Here is an 18517-nt window from a genome sequence, read left to right as displayed (position 1 = left end):
AAAAGATTAATATTGATTATATGTACTTTTAAGTACAAGAAATAAGAAAGAGGAAAATTAATTTTAAAAAGCCTATGAACTCATGAATACTTGTCACAAGTTCTACAGATGTAGCAAATCTTTCGACTTTGACTGAGATGCTCCCTCTTGGGGGCCATTTAGGGATACCATCCCCTTAACTTTCCCACCTCTCATATAAAACTATAACCCATCACGGGGTAATCAAACCCCTTGGATTTTCTCCCTCCTTTGGCATGAGACTGTAACAGCTCTAAAGGCATGTCTTTTATGTGTCCCATCCATTGTATTTTGGAGGTGAGGACTACAATAGTGAAAATGACTTCATATTTTTATAATTGCAGATGTGGGTAATGTAATAGGCACTTTACTTCAGAAGGCCTTTTAAAATCAATTTAAATTCTTAAGTCATTTTTAACAGTCTATTACTGCCATTATTCTAAATTGTGGCAGAGGAGCCCAGAAAAAACACAAACCTCTGTACTGTTGATGAAAACCCTTTTTTGGGGGGGTTGGGGGTAGGAAAGGTTTAAAATATTACCAAGAATTAAGATCATTCTGGTGGAGAAATAAGAGTAAAATAAGCTGAAGAGTTAAAAAAAATGCAGAAAGCTATTTAGGCTTCCTGCAAGATGCTACCTTTTGGGAGCCATCCAGGGGTGCCACACCCTAGGAACATCTTCCCAGCTCCTCTGGTATGAGACTATGGTTAGATATCTCATCCATTACATTTTTTAAAATGCCAGGGTAGAGGATATATAATAATCACTTCAGCTACCAAATGAACCTTTACCTCTTGTTACAAGGAACTCAGAGGCAGGCAGATATCAGTGGATGCTGCTAAATAGAATGTTGGAATAGAAATGCAGATGACAACATATGATTTATCACTTGTTTATTTGAGTATATGACTTGGGGGTTTTGGCACTTTAAAAAATGAATAATAAGGAAATGTTTTGCATGATAATACATGTATAACCCAGAAAAAAGCTGATTAATATAGAAAAACTATGTCTCTCAGTGTTTTCATATTGTTGTGACAGTAGTCCTTCATTTTGTGATGTGATAGTTTCTTCATACGTTAGAGAAATAATTGTTAGATTTAACAGTTTATTTACTTTTTAATCCCAATACTTAAAATAAAGTTTACCCTCTTTTTGCATATAGAACTAAAACAGTTATAAATTAGAGGACTTTTTTATGGAGATCATTTACAGTTGTTGGTTAGCATGTTGTCATAGTAGTTTGTGCATTTGGGGAATGTGCAGGCATTCAGTAGGGAGTTTTCCAATTCCCATTAGACTGGAGGAAATGATAAAATGATGATGATATTTTTAGCCACCAAACCCCTAAGGTCACCCACAACTAAAGCACATCCTCGAAAGCAAAAACTAAAACAGAGGCTAAAATATTTATGAGAGCCAATGCCCTAATTGCTAATTTAGTAAGTATTGTTAAATGCAGGCCACATTACATTTGTGTTCAACACGTGCTCAATAAACATTTGTTGAGTAACTATAGGCTTAGCCTAAACTGGATATAGAGATTCCAATCTTCTTAAGGCTATTTAAACGTAAATATGAGAAAATAAAATCCTTTAAAAGGCAGAGTGCCCCAATAAGTAAATGGTTAAAGATTATGAATGTGTAATTTTCAAAAGAAGAAATCTAAGCTGTCAGCAACAATATGAAAATGTCCCAAATCACTGATAGAGAATGCATATTAAAACAATGCTGAGTTGCTTGTGGAGTTGTGAATTGGTACAACCATTCTGGATGGCAATTTGGAACTATGCCGAAAAGGTTTTAAAAGACTACCTGCCCTTTGATCCAGCCAAACCATTGTTGGGTTTGTACCCAAAGAGATAATAGGGAAAAAAACTTGTACAAAAATATTTATAGCCACGCTCTTTGTGGTGGCAAAAAATTGGAAAATGAGGGCATGCCCTTCAGTTGGGGAATGGCTAAATAAATTGTGGTGTCTGTTGGTGGTGGAATACTACTGTGATCAAAGGAATAATAAACTGGAGGAATTCCATGTGAACTGGAAAGACCTCCAGGAATTGATGCAGAATGAAAGGAGCAGATCCAGGAGAACCATATACACAGAGATGGTTACACTGTGGCACAATCGAATGTAACGGACTTCTCTACTAGCAGTAAGGCTATATAGTATTGTATAGTATAGTAGGACAATTCTGAGGGACCTATGAGAAAGAATGCTATCCACATCCAGAGGAAGAACTCTGCGAGTAGAAACACAGAAGAAAAATAACTGCTTGAGCATGGTTTGATGGGGATATGATTGGGCATATTGTCTGTAAACGATCACCCCAGTGCAAATATCAATGATATGGAAATAGGTCTTGATCAATGACACATGTAAAAACCAGTGGAATTGCACTTCGGCTACAGGAGGGTTATGGGAGGAGGGGAGGGAAAGAACATGAATCTTGTGACCATGGAAAAATATTCTAAATTAATCAATTAAATCCAGAACAATTCTGAGGGATTTATGGAAAAGAACGCTACCCACATTCAGAGGAAGAACCACAGGAATGGAAACGGGGAAAAAAAGCAACTGCTTGAACATATGGGTTGACGCGGACATGATTTGGGAAGTAAACTTTAAACGACCACCCTAGTACAACTATCAATAATATGGAAATAGGTCTTGATCAATGACACATGAAGAAGCCAGTGGAAATGTACGTTGGCTATTGGAGGTAGGGGAAGTAAGAACATGAATCATGTAACCATGGAAAATTTTTTCTAAAATAAAATTAATCAATTAAATAAAAATTTCCAAAAATAAGAATAAAACAATGCTGAAGGGGCAGCTAGGAGGCTCAATGGATAGAGTGCCAGTACCACTCTTCTGCCATAGAACCAATACTTAGTATTGCTTCTAAGACAGAAGGTAAAGGATTTTTTATTTAAAACCAAACAAAAAGCTCTTAGATTCTATCTCATACCAATCATATTATCAAAGATAACAAAAAAAGGAAATGACAGTTGTTGGAGAGACTATAGGAAAAACAGGTGCATTGATGAGTTAAACTGTTGGTAGAGTTTTCAGTTGGTATAGCCTTTCTGATGCAAAGTAAACAATTTTAAAAAACCACCCCAATATACAGAGTGAATATAACAAAATAAATGGAAACAATTACACAACAAAAAATCAAAAGGGAGCATAACAAAATTATAAAGCTCAAACAGTCTTTGAATTGGAGAGAGATTATGATGACATCCTCTAACCCACCACCTCATAGAGCTGGGATGTCCACAGATGTTACACATTACACATGTTTTCAAGACTTTTTCAATGTATCAGTTGTGCAGGGTTTTTCTATATTGGATTGCTTTCTGGAAGGGGAAGAGGGAAAAGTACTTGAGATAACTATGATGATGTAAGAAATATGAAATAAAGTTCTACATAATAGAACTCTACAATTCCATGAATAATTCTATTTTTTTTGTCTTTACTCTTTATATTTAGTGCTCATTTGGCCTTTGTCAAATTCAGAACAAAAAAAAAATAAAATTCAAAACAATAAAACAGCATAATGGTATAGCAAAAGCACTGGGTTTAGAATCAAGAGTCTCAAGCCAGGAATTGCCAGTACCCTTATCCTGTAGCAAAGGATCCTGATTCAGATCCCTAGGCAGATCACTTCTACCTCATGTGTCTATTAGCAAAGCTTTCAACTTATTTGTAAACCAAAGACGATATTTGCATGGCCCCTTTTCACAGAGTTGTAACTAGGCTTACTGCTTAGGGTATTCGTAGCACCACCAGGTACTTATTGTAGGAGCTTGCAGAGACAAATTAGACATAATACCTTCTTGCAGTGAGTTCATAATCTAATTGAAGAGATGAAATTTACACATGAGACATTTAAATAATAAAATGACAAGAAAAATAGTCCAAAATAAGAGATATTAGATTCAAAATAGGAAGTATGGAGGACTGGACAGATTGGGGATACCATTCATACTTTTTATTGTAAGAGAGAGAGTATGTGGATGTTCATACAAATGCACTCTTCTCTTTTTCAGAAAACAATTTGAGCTCAGAGTTTTCTTTAATTCTTTCAGTAAGCCAAGCAAACATGTATTGAGCACTTATTGCATATAAGACCACCACACTGCTTTTGATTATTATCAGATGGGATAAGCATGCAGACACTGGTGTGATGGAAAGAACATTGTCCTGAAAATTTGGAGAGCCAGTTTCTAGTCCTGGTTACTGACTTGCTCTGTAACTTTGGACATATTTTCCCTCTCAGAGTCAATTTTCTTTTCAGTAAAATAATAGAGGTTGAATTACATGAGCCCTTCCAATTCTCTTGCTCTGTGACTTCACCACTTCTCTTTAAAGAATCCCTTGAAATGGATTGCCTTGAGGGGTGGTGAGCTTCCCTTGTTGGATGTCTTCAAGCAGAAACTAGATATTTGTTGAGCATGTTACAGGATTCTTTTCAAGTGTAGGTTGGACTGAATATTTTAAATTCTCTTCCAGCTCTCAAATTCTGAATAGTTATTTGTATCCAAAGACACTTGTACTGACCTTGAGAAATGATGGAAAAAACTAGCCATTTAACACTTTTAAAAAGGTAACTGCATTGAGCAAATACTTTGCCATTGGAAGTCTATCAAAGATATCTATAGAGCTTTCATTAGAAATCTTACATGATATTTATTATGTACATACTAATTTTTATTAGATGAAGAATACACATACATGCACGTGCACACACACCTTAATCTTTGTTCCTTGTCAGGTCTAATACAATGCCTTGCATATTGATTTTTATAGTGTTAGATATGACTTCTGACTCTTATCTCTCTCCTTAGAATGATCTTTTTAGCTTGAGTGAATCAATGTCAGTTTTGTAATCATGCAAGACACACTCCTATTTGGTCATTGTTGTAAGATCACACTTGTGTAAATCAAAACCCCAAAATAAAATGGTAAATACACTGATGTGAAAAATAATATGCTTTCATCTGTATCCATCAGACTCCAACAGTTCTTTCTTTGGAAGTGGATAGCATTCCCTGTCATAAGTCCTTCAGAATTGTTCCAGATCATTGCTTTGCTTAGAGTAGCCAAGTTTTTACAATTGACCAACAATATTGCTGTTACTCTGTACAGTGTTCTCCCATTTGTGCTTATTTCACTCTGCATCAGTTCATGCAGATCTTTCTAGCTTTTTCTGAAATGTCTTGCTTATTTTTTCTTAAACCAAGTGTCAAAATTAAAATAGATACATGGATGGATGGAAGGAAGGAAGGAAGGAAGTTGAGCCTTTGGGACTGATAGGCAATGTTTACAAATTACCAAGAATTACCAAGTATTGGGTGACTATTAGATTCAAAGTCTTGTTTTACTTTGGTTACATGAATGCCTCAAGATGGAGATCTAGATAAATTCATCAGTTTGTAACAAACTCTTATAAAAATGATTTCTTACATGTTATTTCATATTGCTGAATTCATACAATCATCTTCTTTGCAGAGTCAAAGGTTGCTGGAAAGCTTGAAGAAATTGGACTTCATCAAAACTTCGGTATTAAAATATTTTTATGTCAGTGTATTAAGTTTCAGTAACATTGATTACTTTTATCCCTATTTTAATGTATTTTAAAGAGGCTCTGCTGATACTTACAAATCTTGTTTCTTTTTTTTTTTTTTTTTTTTTTTTTTTTTTACAAATCTTGTTTCTTATGTTAGGATCATGCATGCAATTTATGACATAATAAGGTTGTTTTATTGAAGCCTAGCAGTTCTAATTGTACAGTTAAATGCTCTTTTAAAAATCCTATTATGGTTTAATTCTATTTAATATTATAGTTGAATAGTTTTTAAAATTCAGCCACATGAGGAACTTATAAATACTATACCTATAGTTTAGAAGACATATTCAAGGGGGCAGCTAGGTGGCCCAGTGGATTGAGAGGCAGGCCCAGAGAGGGAAGGTCCTGGGTTCTATTCTGGCCTCAGATACTTACTAGCTGTGTGACCCTGGGCAAGTCATTTAATCCCCATCGCCTAGCCCCTACTACTCTTCTGCCTATTAACTAATAGTATTAATTCTAAGACTAGAAGGGAAGGAAGGAAGGAAGGAAGGAAGGAAGGAAGGAAGGAAGGAAGGAAGGAAGGAAGGAAGGAAGGAAGGAAGGAAGGAAGGAAGGAAGGAAGGAAACATATTCAAAGAAAATTTCTCTAAGAGAAAAAGCAGTTTTTTCTATCAGAACTCTTCATTTTCTTGGGTCAGCTAGGTGGCTCAGTAGAAGACTTGGGTTCAAATCCAACCTTAGTTGTGTGATCCTGGGCAAGTCACCCCAATTGCCTAACCCTTGCTAGAATTGTTACTAAGATAGAAAATAACAGTTTAAAAAAAACAAAACTTCAAAATCTCAACTTTGGACTATTTTTCCTTCTTTTATCATTTCCTTTTACAATAGAGGAAGAAGGATAAAAGTAAGCATTTAATTCCTGTGATAGCTTTCCTAAAGTAGCAAAAACTTCTCTGCAAGTAATTTTATAAGAGGCTTTGCTCTAATTTGACCTTTTTTTTTTTAGATTTCTGTCTTAAGTTTATTCAATGGTTTTTTTTTTTAGTTTAGTAAATGAGGGCAGTTCATTCCAGTTTTTAGTTCACACTGAAATTGAAGTCATAGTAAGTAACTTCATGATTTAGCCCCCCACTACCCTCAGAATTGGGATCAAAGAACTAGCTGAGTCGACAGGAGCTTGAATCTCTCTCCACTTTTCCTACAAAACCTTTTTTCTTTGTTTCTTATTTCCTTTACTTTTCCCTTTCCATCCTAGAAAGCCTTTCAAAAAAGTTCCAAGAGACTTTCCATATCAGACCAGCAAACACGTGGGCTTCATAGGCCATTTCGTAGCCCTTATTTTAAAATTTGCAAAGGCCAGTTCTAAGATGTCTTCCATCACTTTTATCCCCTTGTAGCCTTTCTGAAATGCTTCCAGCATTGTAGTAGTTTTATATTTATAACTTCCTCTGCTTTACAAGTGGTTGCTCCTATATTTCAGTACCATAATATGGGAATTAATTACTATTGATGAATCATCCTTCAAACTAGTCTCATAGACCTAAAATAACTTGTGATTTACAAGATAGGTTATTTCGATATTGTCTTAGGGTAACTTTAATAAAAATTTCCATTTTGTTGCAACTACCATTAGTTAATAGTGTAAGTAGCTGGTCCACATAAAAATGCTTGAGTAATGGTACATTTTCATGTTCAGGTTTTAGAAAATGCAAATGTTAGACTTTGGATACACATAGCAATTTTTTTTTTCCTCAGTACCATCATTAAGGGCCAAATCCTTTTGGAAGGTGAACTTGTAGGAGAGGAAGATTCATTTAATTTTAGAATGAGCCTTCTTTTTAAAGGAGTCTAAATCAGACAAGCCTGGATCTCCATAAGTTCTAAATACTAAAACCACAATCTCCTTTAAGCATTGCCACTTCTTTGTTTTTTATGTCTTTTGTGGCCCTCTGCTTGCTCCTTTGTTTCAGGATTATCTTGAATTGTATGGGTGAATATGTGTATTTTATTTTGTCTTTTTCAAATTTCCTCCTGGTTTTCATTACACTTGAGTGAAAAATTAACATTTGAGATTGAAATTAAGCAGATTGTGTGTGAAAATTCAGAGGAAAATGTCTAGAATATTTTATAGTAACTTTGAAGAATATAGCAAAACCACCATTTTTATTTTCCATTCATTAGATAATAAGGTAGATCAAAGAGAAACTTTTTTTCCCTTAGAACCTTTTGTTAAGTGAAATAAATGGTTGCTTCTTGAGTCTGTTGTATAAAGCAAAATATTTCAATCTTTAATTATGTATAGTTTTCATATCTTGCTTGATAGTGTTACATTTGGTTTTGAAGGTGGAAGATGAACTCACCTCTCCAGTGGTGGTTTTCAAATTTTCCAAGGACCTTTCAAGCTTGGGTAAGTAGCTTGGAGAATAAGTTAGTGTGAGCAACTTTGAATCACCAAAGTATATTAACTAACCCACTTAAATCATTAGTCATAATTTATGTGAAAATCTCATCTTCATGATGACTCCATCCCAGCAACCCTAGTGTTCTGCAGTTCTTCATTGATCTAGCTATCATGATTTGCCCAGAGTGCTGCTAGGTACCAGCAGACACCCAGGAAATGCTTGATATTTAACTCTGATAAAATTACTTACACTGTAAGACTTCCTTCTGTAATTTCTTGGAAGAATATGCTTCTATAGCGTAATGTTTAGCCCTTGCCCATCTGTCTTAGAGTTGTTACTAAGACAGAAAGTAAGGGTTTAAAATATATAAATATGTATTCAAACTTCAGTTATGGGAACTAACTACAGTTGTTGGATCTTAAGTTACTTTTACTTCAGCTCCATCTTTCAGTTTGTTGGAAAAATGGTAATATTACTGGGAGTGACTATTCTTTCTACATTTCAGGATCAGATAAAGCAGTGCATGGAGCAATAGGGCCCACCATGCAGCCCAAGACATCTAGCCAGGAAAGAGACATCTGTGATACTTTTAATCAGTGGGTAAGAGAATGAATGAAACATTTATTAAGTGCTTACTATGTGCAAAACATTGTGCTAGAAAAATGTAAGTCCCTGCTCTTGAGGAACTCACATTCCATTGGAGGGACATTGTCTATTTTGCTTATCGCTGTCCATTGGGCAGCTTGAGGCAGTTTAGTGGTGCACCAGGTAGAACATTGGACCTAGAGCTAGGAGCATGTGAGTTTAAATCCAGCCTAGACATTGTGACCCTCTGTAAGCTACTTACCCTCAGTATCCTCATCTGTAAAATGGGGATAATAACAGTACCTTCCTCCTTGAGGGTGTTGTGAGGATCCAAAGAGATATTTTATAAAAGCACTTAGCACAGTTCCTGGAATGTGGTGGGCAGTATGCAAAGAAATGCTTCTTCCCTTTCTTCCCCCTTCCCATGTCAGGAATTTGCATATGTAGCCATAAACTACTTACCACAACAATATTGATGTATTATCCTTGGGTTAAAGCTGTTTTTAACCATTAACTCAGACGTGGTATCAAATTAGATCACTTCTCCATCTTCTGCCTCAGTTTTCTTTTTCAGCTGAGGTCTACTTAAATAAGCTCTTACACACAAAGATGAGTGTTAGACTAGTAATAATATTGTCTGGTTTTTTAAAAAGATAAGCAGTTCCTCGATAAATAGATGAGAATGATGGTAATAATAACAGTAGTCTCATCTGCTTAGCTGTAGGAATCAAACTTCATAGATGAAGTTGCAGGGAGGAGGGGTCGTCTTGAGTCTGATAACCAATTGCAAAGTGGTGGTTGGTTCCCTGGAAAGGATGGAGGTGCTCCAAAACAACAAATAGCCTTCCCATCGCATGACTTAGTGACCTCTTATGCACTAACGGGGATTGGAGAGCTCTGCCTCTGGGATGAGCTGGGAGGAAAGGGCTTGAGAGCTTCCCGCAGCCCTTTCACCTGTTTATTTCCATCAGCTTGGTGAGCAGCTGGCACAGCTGGTTCCTGCTGGTGGGGTCGATGTTGTGGAACTGGAAGATGAGGGCACGTGTGTACGGTTCAGCCCACTCATGACATCAGCAGGTAATTGCTGTCACTGAATTCTGGTCGTATAGGAGCTTTTGTCCTGTTAAAGAAATAATAGAGTTTATGGTTAATGTATAGGCTGCCAGGGTTTGATAAACATTCCTTTGCCCTTCACTAGGAATGAGTTTCTTTTTTTCCCTTTTTTCCTTTGCTTATTAACCTTCCTTCTTGAGCAAGGCCTTGCTTTCTCTCACCCTCAGGGTCTAACACAGGCTTCTTCTCAGAGTAGGCACTTAATCAGTGTTTGTTGGGTTGAATTGTTGGATTTTTCTGTCTTCAGATCTAACCTCTTAAGTTACTTTTCCATCTGTCAAACACTTAGATGCTTATGATTTAAATGTTTTGTTTTCTGACAAACAAATCAGGAAGCAATAAAAAATATTGAGTTGACATAATTGTTCTGGGTCTTCATCTTGAGATTTGAACACTTTTTAGTGGGGAAGAATAATTCAAACATAGGTTCTTGAGAATAAGAAAAGTCATTTTCCATTTACCCCAAAAAGAACAAGAGCAGGTCATCAGATACATTTGGTTTCACTGGGTCTTTTCTTTGTTTTTATTGATTATCTTATGTAACTCAGAACAACAATGTATACAAGTAACTCACACGAAATGGAATTTTAATTTGCACAGCCTAAAGAAAGTATTGAAAAGGACAAAGGAGGAAGAAATCACTTCCAACTGGTTGAAGGGAAAGAAAAATTAGAGAGGGCTTTCTGTAGAAAGTGGCATTTGAACCAGGCTTTGAAGGGGTAGGATTTCAACCAGTAGAATTTAGGAGCACATTCCAAATGTAGGAGATAGTGTAAACAAAGGTCACACATCTGAAAACTGTAGGATGAGTTCATCTTACCCAGAGAATATTTCTTATAAAGAAATTTGTAATATTTTAGTTTTAATGTTATTAGTCAACTTTGACATGGCAGCCAAAGAAAGCTAATATTATTACAACTACGTTAAAAGGCATCATGCCCCAAACAAGTGAGGTTATAGTTCTACTATCAGACTCCTTTAGTGCTAGTGTGTGCAATTGTGAGCAATAACATTTGGGGGAGGGGGAAAGCTGGAGCATGTCCAGAAGAGAGTGACCAGGATGGTGAGAGGACTGGAAAACAAGTTATACAAGATTTGGTTAAAGGAACTGGGAATTTTTAACCTGGAGGACAGAAAATTTTAAGAAGATAACTCAACAATGTAGAATCGAGGTTTTGAATGTGTGGCCCACAACACTCTGGAGTGTGACTGGAAGCAGATTAAATGTAATTGGGAAATGATCTTAACAAAATAAATACAAATAGTGAAACATAGATAAGTCAGTTTGATGTCTGCAAGGATCTTTATATACAGATTAATGGCCCCCATTTTTATTTGCATTTGATACCACTCTAGTGGAAGGATTAGACTTGTTCATCGTGGTCCCAGAAACAGAGCAATAAGTGGAAACTATAGATGGACAGATTTGGGTCCATTGTAAAAGAAAGCTTCCTAAAAATTAGAACTATTCAGAGTTAGAATGAGCTGCATTGGGAGATAGTGGATACTCCTTTGTTGGAAGCATTGCAGAAGATGTAGGACAGCCCTTTGTTGGGGATTTCACAGAAAGTTTCATTGGTTAGATTGTTCTAAACAGATAGTGTCAGAGGCCTCTTCTAGCTCTGCGTATGGGGAGCCCAGTTGAGCTGGAGTGTAGAGTTCATGCCAATAGTGTGAAATAAGTTTGGGAAGGTAAGGGAGAGGCAGACCAGCAGCTGAGGAGTTCGGAGGTTATCGATGTGTAAGATGGATTAGACAAGAAGGTGACTGGAAACTGGGAGACTGCTTAGATAATACAGTAGAAGAAATGAGGGCCTAAACTAGGGTAGTGGCCCCACTGATGAGAGAATGAGAAGTATTGTGGAGGCAGAATGGACAAAAATGTTGGTGATTGGCCATGGAAAAAGCAAAAGACAAGCTTGGATCTATGGGAGAATGGTAGGACCACTGCCAGAATTAGGGATACTAGATTTAGACCTTGAAGGGACCTTAGGGGGCATCTAATCCAGTCCAAGATGAGATAACTGAGGATCAGGGAAATCAGGTATCCAAGGTCACACAGGTGAAATTTGAACCTAGTGACTCTAATTCCAAAGCTTTTGTTCCCTTTACTATATTTTGCTGGAATTAAGAAAAAGTTATAGGTTTAAAGGGAAAATAATCATTTAATTCTGATCATCCTTTCTTGGGCTATATCTAAACCGTGTTAATGAGTTCTATCTTGGGTTCGAGGGCAGTTTCCCAATGCTTCCTTTTTAAAACAGCTTTAGACTATTCCTACCCTGGCTTCAGTGAACCTTAGGCATTTAAAAATTCCCAGCTCTGGCTATTTGAAAATGCAGGGAACTTCTGTGAAGGTCATTTTTGACAGTGAAAGAAGATTGTTGTTCCTCTACATTTTGATCTAATTTCTTCTACTCTGGTGACATTTCTGATGATAAACTGATGGGCCTTTTTCAGTTCTAGGAACTCAAGCAGATGATGTTGATCAGCTGGTGGCATGCTTAAAAACCCAGATTCCGATCCTGATATGTACAATACAACTCCGAGAAGAGTTCAAGGAAGAAGTGGGAAGAACAGCGGGCCTCTCACACATTGAGGACTTGAGCTGGCCTGGGTTAGGTGTAGTCAGGTACAGGCTCAGCTCTCCATCAGCTGGTGTTTGATTGGTAATCTAGAGACCCAAGTTGAAAGATGACCTAATGATGAATTATTCTGTTGCTTCTGTCACCTTTGACTATATTTGCTAGACATTCTATTCTACTTACTATTCTATTTAATTTAATTCTATCTACATTCTATTTAACCAATCAGCAGGCATTTATTAAGTATCTGCTATGTGCCAGGCATTGTGCTGGGTGCTGGGGAATAGAAAAACAAAGAATGAAACAATCCTTCCTTTCAAGGAGCTTAAGTTCAAAGTTTCTTATAATGCACTACATTTAAACTTCTGGTATCAGGGGAAACTAAAATTTCCTTAAATTGCATGGCTTTATAGACTCGTGCTTCCTTTTCTACATTCCCCAAAGTGTTTAGATTTTGAGGATCTATCCAATGATTTTTCCATCCATGTTGTCTAGCTTCATTTATATGTTAATTCATTTTATAATACTGTGGAATATGAAGATATAGTTCACATCATGTAGTTGCAATATTGTTATTTGATATGATTTTATAGGTATGAACACATAATTGAAGAGAAGATTAATGAGAAATCAGAAGCAGAAATAGAGAAAATCAATACTGAAATCCTGAAAAAATTAAATGAGCTGGAATCTGACCTTTCATTTTCATTGGGTAACTGCTACTTTTTTAAGTCAACACTCCTGACCATTAAAGTCGTGAGCTGATGTGGATAGTGCCAGGAGAAACTTTGATTTGCTTCCAGTTGGAAGTATAGCTCATTGCCCAGCCTTCCCTGTGTACAGCTTGTTGTGGGCTTTCCCTCTCCCAGATGAAAGCCACACCTGAATGCCCCAAATTATCACTGAGATGTGCAAACTTGATTCCCAAACCTTGCCCAATCTTAGGTTTTTGTTTGTGGCTAAGCACAAGATGGGTGCCAAATACAGAAGGGAATACAGAAGAAAGCAGAGCTAAAATTTGCTAATGATGTGGAACTAAGGAATTTGGTTAAATTTTCTACAGGCCCTGAGTTTGGAAGACAAAAGAACTGTATTTATATTGGTATGGCAACTGAGGACCTTGATGTTTCTGAGCTAGTAGAGACGATTGCAGCTACAGGCCGAGAAATAGAGGAAAATTCAAGGGTTCGTAAGACAAACAGACCTCTTTTTTCCCCACCCTACCCCCCTCTCCTGAGACACTGGCTCTTTGTAGCCTCTTGGCAATCCTGTAGGATTAAAGTTTTTAATCTAGGGTTGGGACAACAGGAGGAAAGAGAAGGAGGGAATTGTGCCCTTTTAGACCAGCTTGCTGAAACCATAAGGGAAGAAGCTTCCTCCCTAAGCTATACTTGGTCTTTCAGCAACCAAGAATACTGGCTTCTCTAAAGGGTAATGTGGAGACAATCTAGATGGTCAGGGGCCCATCCTTCAAACCAAACATTTGAGTTAGAAGAAATATTCAGGTGGTGAAAAACAGAAGCATAGTCAATATTTTTCAACTAATTTAGAAAAAGTAATGGAAGCCATTCATGATATGACTTATAACCCTTTGCAAAAACAGCAGCAGCAGCAGCAAAAACCTACTAAATTTGAAAGTGCTGATTTAGTTGCTTAAGGTTACTTCTAGCATTTTGGATGCATTTATAGGTATGGAGAGAGGGTGGGAAAGATCATTTTCCTTGACTTGATATTTTAAGTTCCAGGGTAAAATTTTAGGTAGTAGACTGATCTCCCCTCTCCTTTATTCCATAGTAAATATATCAAGTAGCAGGAACGTAGGTCCTTATAACACTTTTGTCCCTTATATAGTTATAGTTAAAGCAAGAATTAGTTTTTCATTGATCTGTTTTGTTTTTTTTTGAAATGTCCCCAGTATTCTGTTAATAGCCATACCCAAACAAGGCCTTTTCTGGTTTTAATTAGTTACTAGAAAATATGACTGAAGTTGTTCGGAAAGGAATCCTGGAAGCACAGGTTCAACTACAGAAAGCAAATGAGGAACGACTTTTAGAAGAGGTGAGCCCACAAAAGGAATTTTCCATCTTGGCCTAAAAGTCATCAGACTAACCTTGAGGTTTTGGTTATGAATTGCAGGGAGTATTACGACAGATCCCAGTTGTTGGATCGGTGCTCAATTGGTTTTCTCCAGTTCAAGCTTCACAAAAAGGAAGAACTTTTAACTTAACAGCAGGTAGGATTAAATTACTTCTACCAAAATCTGTTTCGTTGAGATATTTAGTCAAATGCTCTTAACTCCCAAAGTACATTAAATTTAGTGCAATATTCTTTATTTCCCATTTTACACTATGATATGCCAATCTTGTAAGATGACTGTCTCTACTGTCCTGTGAATGCTGAAAGAGTTGGAAAGCAGAATTTCCTGTGAAGAACAGAGTAGGCTTATATATTATTAAATAAAAAAGGTTGATTGGGTTGCTCTTTCACACAAGTATATATTAGGAAGAGATTGTGGTTGTGATAATTCCTGAGTTAACTTGATTTCTACCTGGGAAACTTGCAATAATGCCACTCATTTGAATTTAGGAAAGTTGCTAACTACCAATATATCTCTCTTTGGGAGTTCTGATTTCTGAAATGTGGACTACCCATTTACCCCCAATAAATCCTCATGACAGTGGACAATTAACAGAAAATTATGGTTTGGTTTTAAATCATTTTAAGATTCATCCCTCAGAAGAGAGTCGGAAATCCTATGATTTCTCTTAATTAGACAGTTCCTCTCTCACAGCCTAGTTTTCTCAGGGATGGCTAGGGCCACCCTGCTGGTGTATCTGAATTCAGAGTGTCATGTACTGTGGGATCTCGAGGCGCCCAGTGATGTTGTTTCTTTTATGGTTGAGATGAAAAGAATGGACCACCACAAGGAGGCTAAGAATTAAGTGGGCAAATTCTGTTATGACTGATACCTGACCAGCCTGTAGAAGAACAGAATTATTACATGTTTGCAAAAGCTCATCTCAGAGCTGAGGAGGAGGAGGAGAGGTTTCCCAAAGGATAGCCTTTGCCAGGCACTCGTGATCTACTTTGACCCCCTCACCCAGCCCCTGCTGTTTCCATTTGGCAGGTTCTTTGGAATCCACAGAGCTCACGTATGCTTCTAAGGTACAAGGTACAGGAGCCACTCCACCTCCAACCCCTTTGGCCAACCGCACCAAACAAAGACTTCCAGGTATGTCTCCTCCTTATCAGAATTGGACAAAGGAAAACCTCTTTTACTACGTTGGAGAGGTACTTTGTCATCTGATTCACATAGAGATTGTCTCCCTAAAAATTCTATTACTCGTTAAAAGTCGTTTCTTGTGGTTAGCTCCATTTCTGGTTCTTTTCTAGAACCAAAAGTTCTGCCTCGCATCATTTGATGCCAGTCATTGCTTCACTTCAATAAAGACTACTTTAGTAGCAAAAGCTGCCGACTCTTACAGTACTTCCCTTTTTTAAAAAGTCTTTTAAAATATTGAATAATGCTAATTATTGCTATCCTATACTTTTTCACTAATTAAGACTAGTTTAATTAGCTCTTCTGTATTTGTACCTTGTTAGTATTAACACTCTTGTGCTCCAAATTCTCCCACACAGCCTGACTCCATTACCTTTGCAGGATTGTAGCTTAATTACACTCGTTACTAAATGAAGCCATTTAAAATTTTATTTTTATTTTAAATCCTTACTTTCTGTCTTAGTAATAGCCCTAAGACAGAAAGGCAAGGGCAGGGCAAATGGGGTTAAGTGATTTGCCCACAGTCACACTGCTAGGAATCAGTAGAAGCCAGGTTTAAACCCAGGTCCTCCCAACTCCAGGCCTGGCTCTCTAGTCACTGAGCCATCTAGCTGCCCCTTCCTTATTTTTTAATGCAAAGACTTTATTTTCATGTTTTCTCTCTTTTAATAGTGTGTTTATTCAAATTTACTCCAGGTCAGAAGCTTTTTAAAAGATCTTTAAGAAGTTCAGATGCCTTTAGTGAGACGAGCTCAGTGAGTCATATTGAAGATTTAGAAAAGGTGGAACAGCAGGCCCCGGCTCGCTCTGGTGCAGAACAACAGGAGACTCCAAATCTAACCAGCACTGAGCCGCAGCCTGGGGAGGCCGTCCCCCCAGCAGCAGAGCAGACGGAGGCAATTCCCAGGGATGGATCTCAGTACCTGGACAATGACTGCACTGAAGTAGAAGAACAAGAAAGCTTAAGATAAAATTCAGACTTTGTAGAGTAAGACTGTATAACTATTCCCTACGTTCCAGGAATGGTAAGGATGCATATAAAATGTGAACAGTGCCACGTGAAGTACATTAAGAACTGCAATTCGGAATTAACTGGGATTCTTGCACAGAAGTGTGACTGAAAGCCAGGCCTTCTCTCAGTGGTGGTCACCTCATTTGTTTATAGGCCCGTTCGTGGCTATTGCTTCAACCCTACACATCTTTAGCAACACTAAGAAGCTGAAAAGAATGTTTTTGGTGGGGCTTTTTAAGTTGATTTAAATCCTTGCTATTTATTTGCAAGCAACAGTTCTAATTTTAGGTGGATCTGCCACTTGAAATAATTGTCCTCATCCTTCTAACACAAGCTTAAGTGATTGGGTTGCACACGGTCACTTCTTGATAAACACTTCTTGTTTGTAACTACTCCAGGCTGCTGCTTTACTGGACTTCCATCCTGCAGGCAAGGAGACAGCACATCACTTGCTAGGAACTCACTTGGACTTCTTGGCTGCCTCTGGTTAGTTGGTGGTTTTGTTTATGGAATAGTAACGTTGTCATACCAAATTGGTCTTGTGACACATGTCTTTTGTTTGAAGGAAAATGGGTTTTAAACGCTCTTGTAAATATGAATGCCTGAGCCCCCATCTGTCATGCCCCACTGCTGCGTGTCCTGGAGACTTAAGTAGGGACTGCGTCCGTTCTACCAAGCTGTGTCCTGACAAGACTGTCAGGCACCTTAGAATGGGCAGTACTGAATTCAGTCTGAGACTTTTTTCTCTGCCATAAATCCATTTTCTCCCCTATGCACTATTTGTAAACAGATTATTAAATGTATAGAGCAACCATAACTGAAGTCTATTTCCCATGTATATTTTTACAGGTGGAAGTTATAAATTCGCAAACTGAAATACAGACTGTGCTAGCTTTTGTTTTCCTTTGATTAACTTAATACATTAAAGCCTGGTAGATACGTATAAAACCAAATCTTATTGTCACCTAAGTCACACATAAACCCACAATTTTAATTTAAGCGTAACTTTATCCTTTCCCAGAAGTTGACTCAGAGGCTTTTTACAGTTACATTTCCTCATTGGACCCAATCTATCAATAAAAGACAAAAACCTTTTTTAAAGGAACATAAGTATGATCTTCCCCAAACAAGAGCCGGACTACTGTTGAGTTGAAAATGAAAATGGCCTCTATATACTACTCATCCTAACTTTTTAAAACTACTGAATACTTCATTAACATAGCTGGTGGCCCTTTTGCCTTTTTGCCTATTGGATCAGGCAACCTGGACTATTCTTACAATGTATATATTTACACTTGCTTCACATTAGGCTTTGTTGATCTAGTTTGGGGGGTCTTCATGACATCACATTCAACCTATAATTACTTTCTGATTTAACTGTGATTCCTGACATTTGGCACTTGTCTTAAGTACAATTTTTCACTTGAGCAGATGATTAAAAGGCAAATGGTCCTCCTTATCAGTTTAGTTGGTGCAATTAAACTCACAAGAATTGAGGGATAAAATTATCTTTAAATAAATTAATTTTTAATGTTTTTATATTTGGAGTTGTTAAAATGGTTTGTTTTTGCTGAAATAGAACTTCACCCTTTAGATACTATTTGAATGTTGGATTCAATAAAGGTTCTTGAAATTGTTACAAATGAGTTCAATTCATATACAATAAACCTTACTATGAAGTAAATAAGCATGACTACTTCTATTCCTCCTTTATGTGTTTCCTCAGTCTTGACTCTAGTTGACTAAATTTGCACTTCATTTTTAATCTCTTGTCCCCTTCCTTCCATTATACTCTGCCAGTTGGTTCCCCCCACCATCCATTCACCTTCTCCATTCCTACTCAGTGCTGAATGCCAGAGAAAGTCACAGCTGGGTCTACTACGAAGCCACCTTCTCAAATCTCTTTCGGTAATTCTTCCATCACAGGCTCAAAGGAAACTG

The 18517-nt window shown here is 37.3% G+C and overlaps 1 protein-coding gene across 1 annotated transcript in view; it reads left to right on the top strand.

Annotated features, from left to right (window-relative positions):
* Nucleotides 1-18263, top strand: part of PDXDC1 (pyridoxal dependent decarboxylase domain containing 1) — a 78618-nt gene extending 60355 nt beyond the window's left edge. The window contains exons 13-23 of the mRNA XM_044659249.1: nt 5539-5589; nt 7943-8006; nt 8507-8601; nt 9558-9663; nt 12160-12331; nt 12878-12996; nt 13348-13469; nt 14250-14342; nt 14421-14517; nt 15412-15516; nt 16261-18263. Of these exons, the coding sequence (XP_044515184.1) occupies nt 5539-5589; nt 7943-8006; nt 8507-8601; nt 9558-9663; nt 12160-12331; nt 12878-12996; nt 13348-13469; nt 14250-14342; nt 14421-14517; nt 15412-15516; nt 16261-16535 (1299 nt within the window). The 3' untranslated portion in view covers nt 16536-18263. The remainder of the gene's footprint in view (nt 1-5538; nt 5590-7942; nt 8007-8506; nt 8602-9557; nt 9664-12159; nt 12332-12877; nt 12997-13347; nt 13470-14249; nt 14343-14420; nt 14518-15411; nt 15517-16260) is intronic.
* Nucleotides 18264-18517: the final 254 nt, after the last annotated feature.

The sequence above is a fragment of the Gracilinanus agilis genome, chromosome 1 (genome assembly GCF_016433145.1).
Source record: "Gracilinanus agilis isolate LMUSP501 chromosome 1, AgileGrace, whole genome shotgun sequence".
Taxonomy (NCBI): Eukaryota; Metazoa; Chordata; class Mammalia; order Didelphimorphia; family Didelphidae; genus Gracilinanus; species Gracilinanus agilis.
Note: the sequence above shows the minus strand (reverse complement) of the source record. Positions and strands in the feature narration are given on the sequence as shown.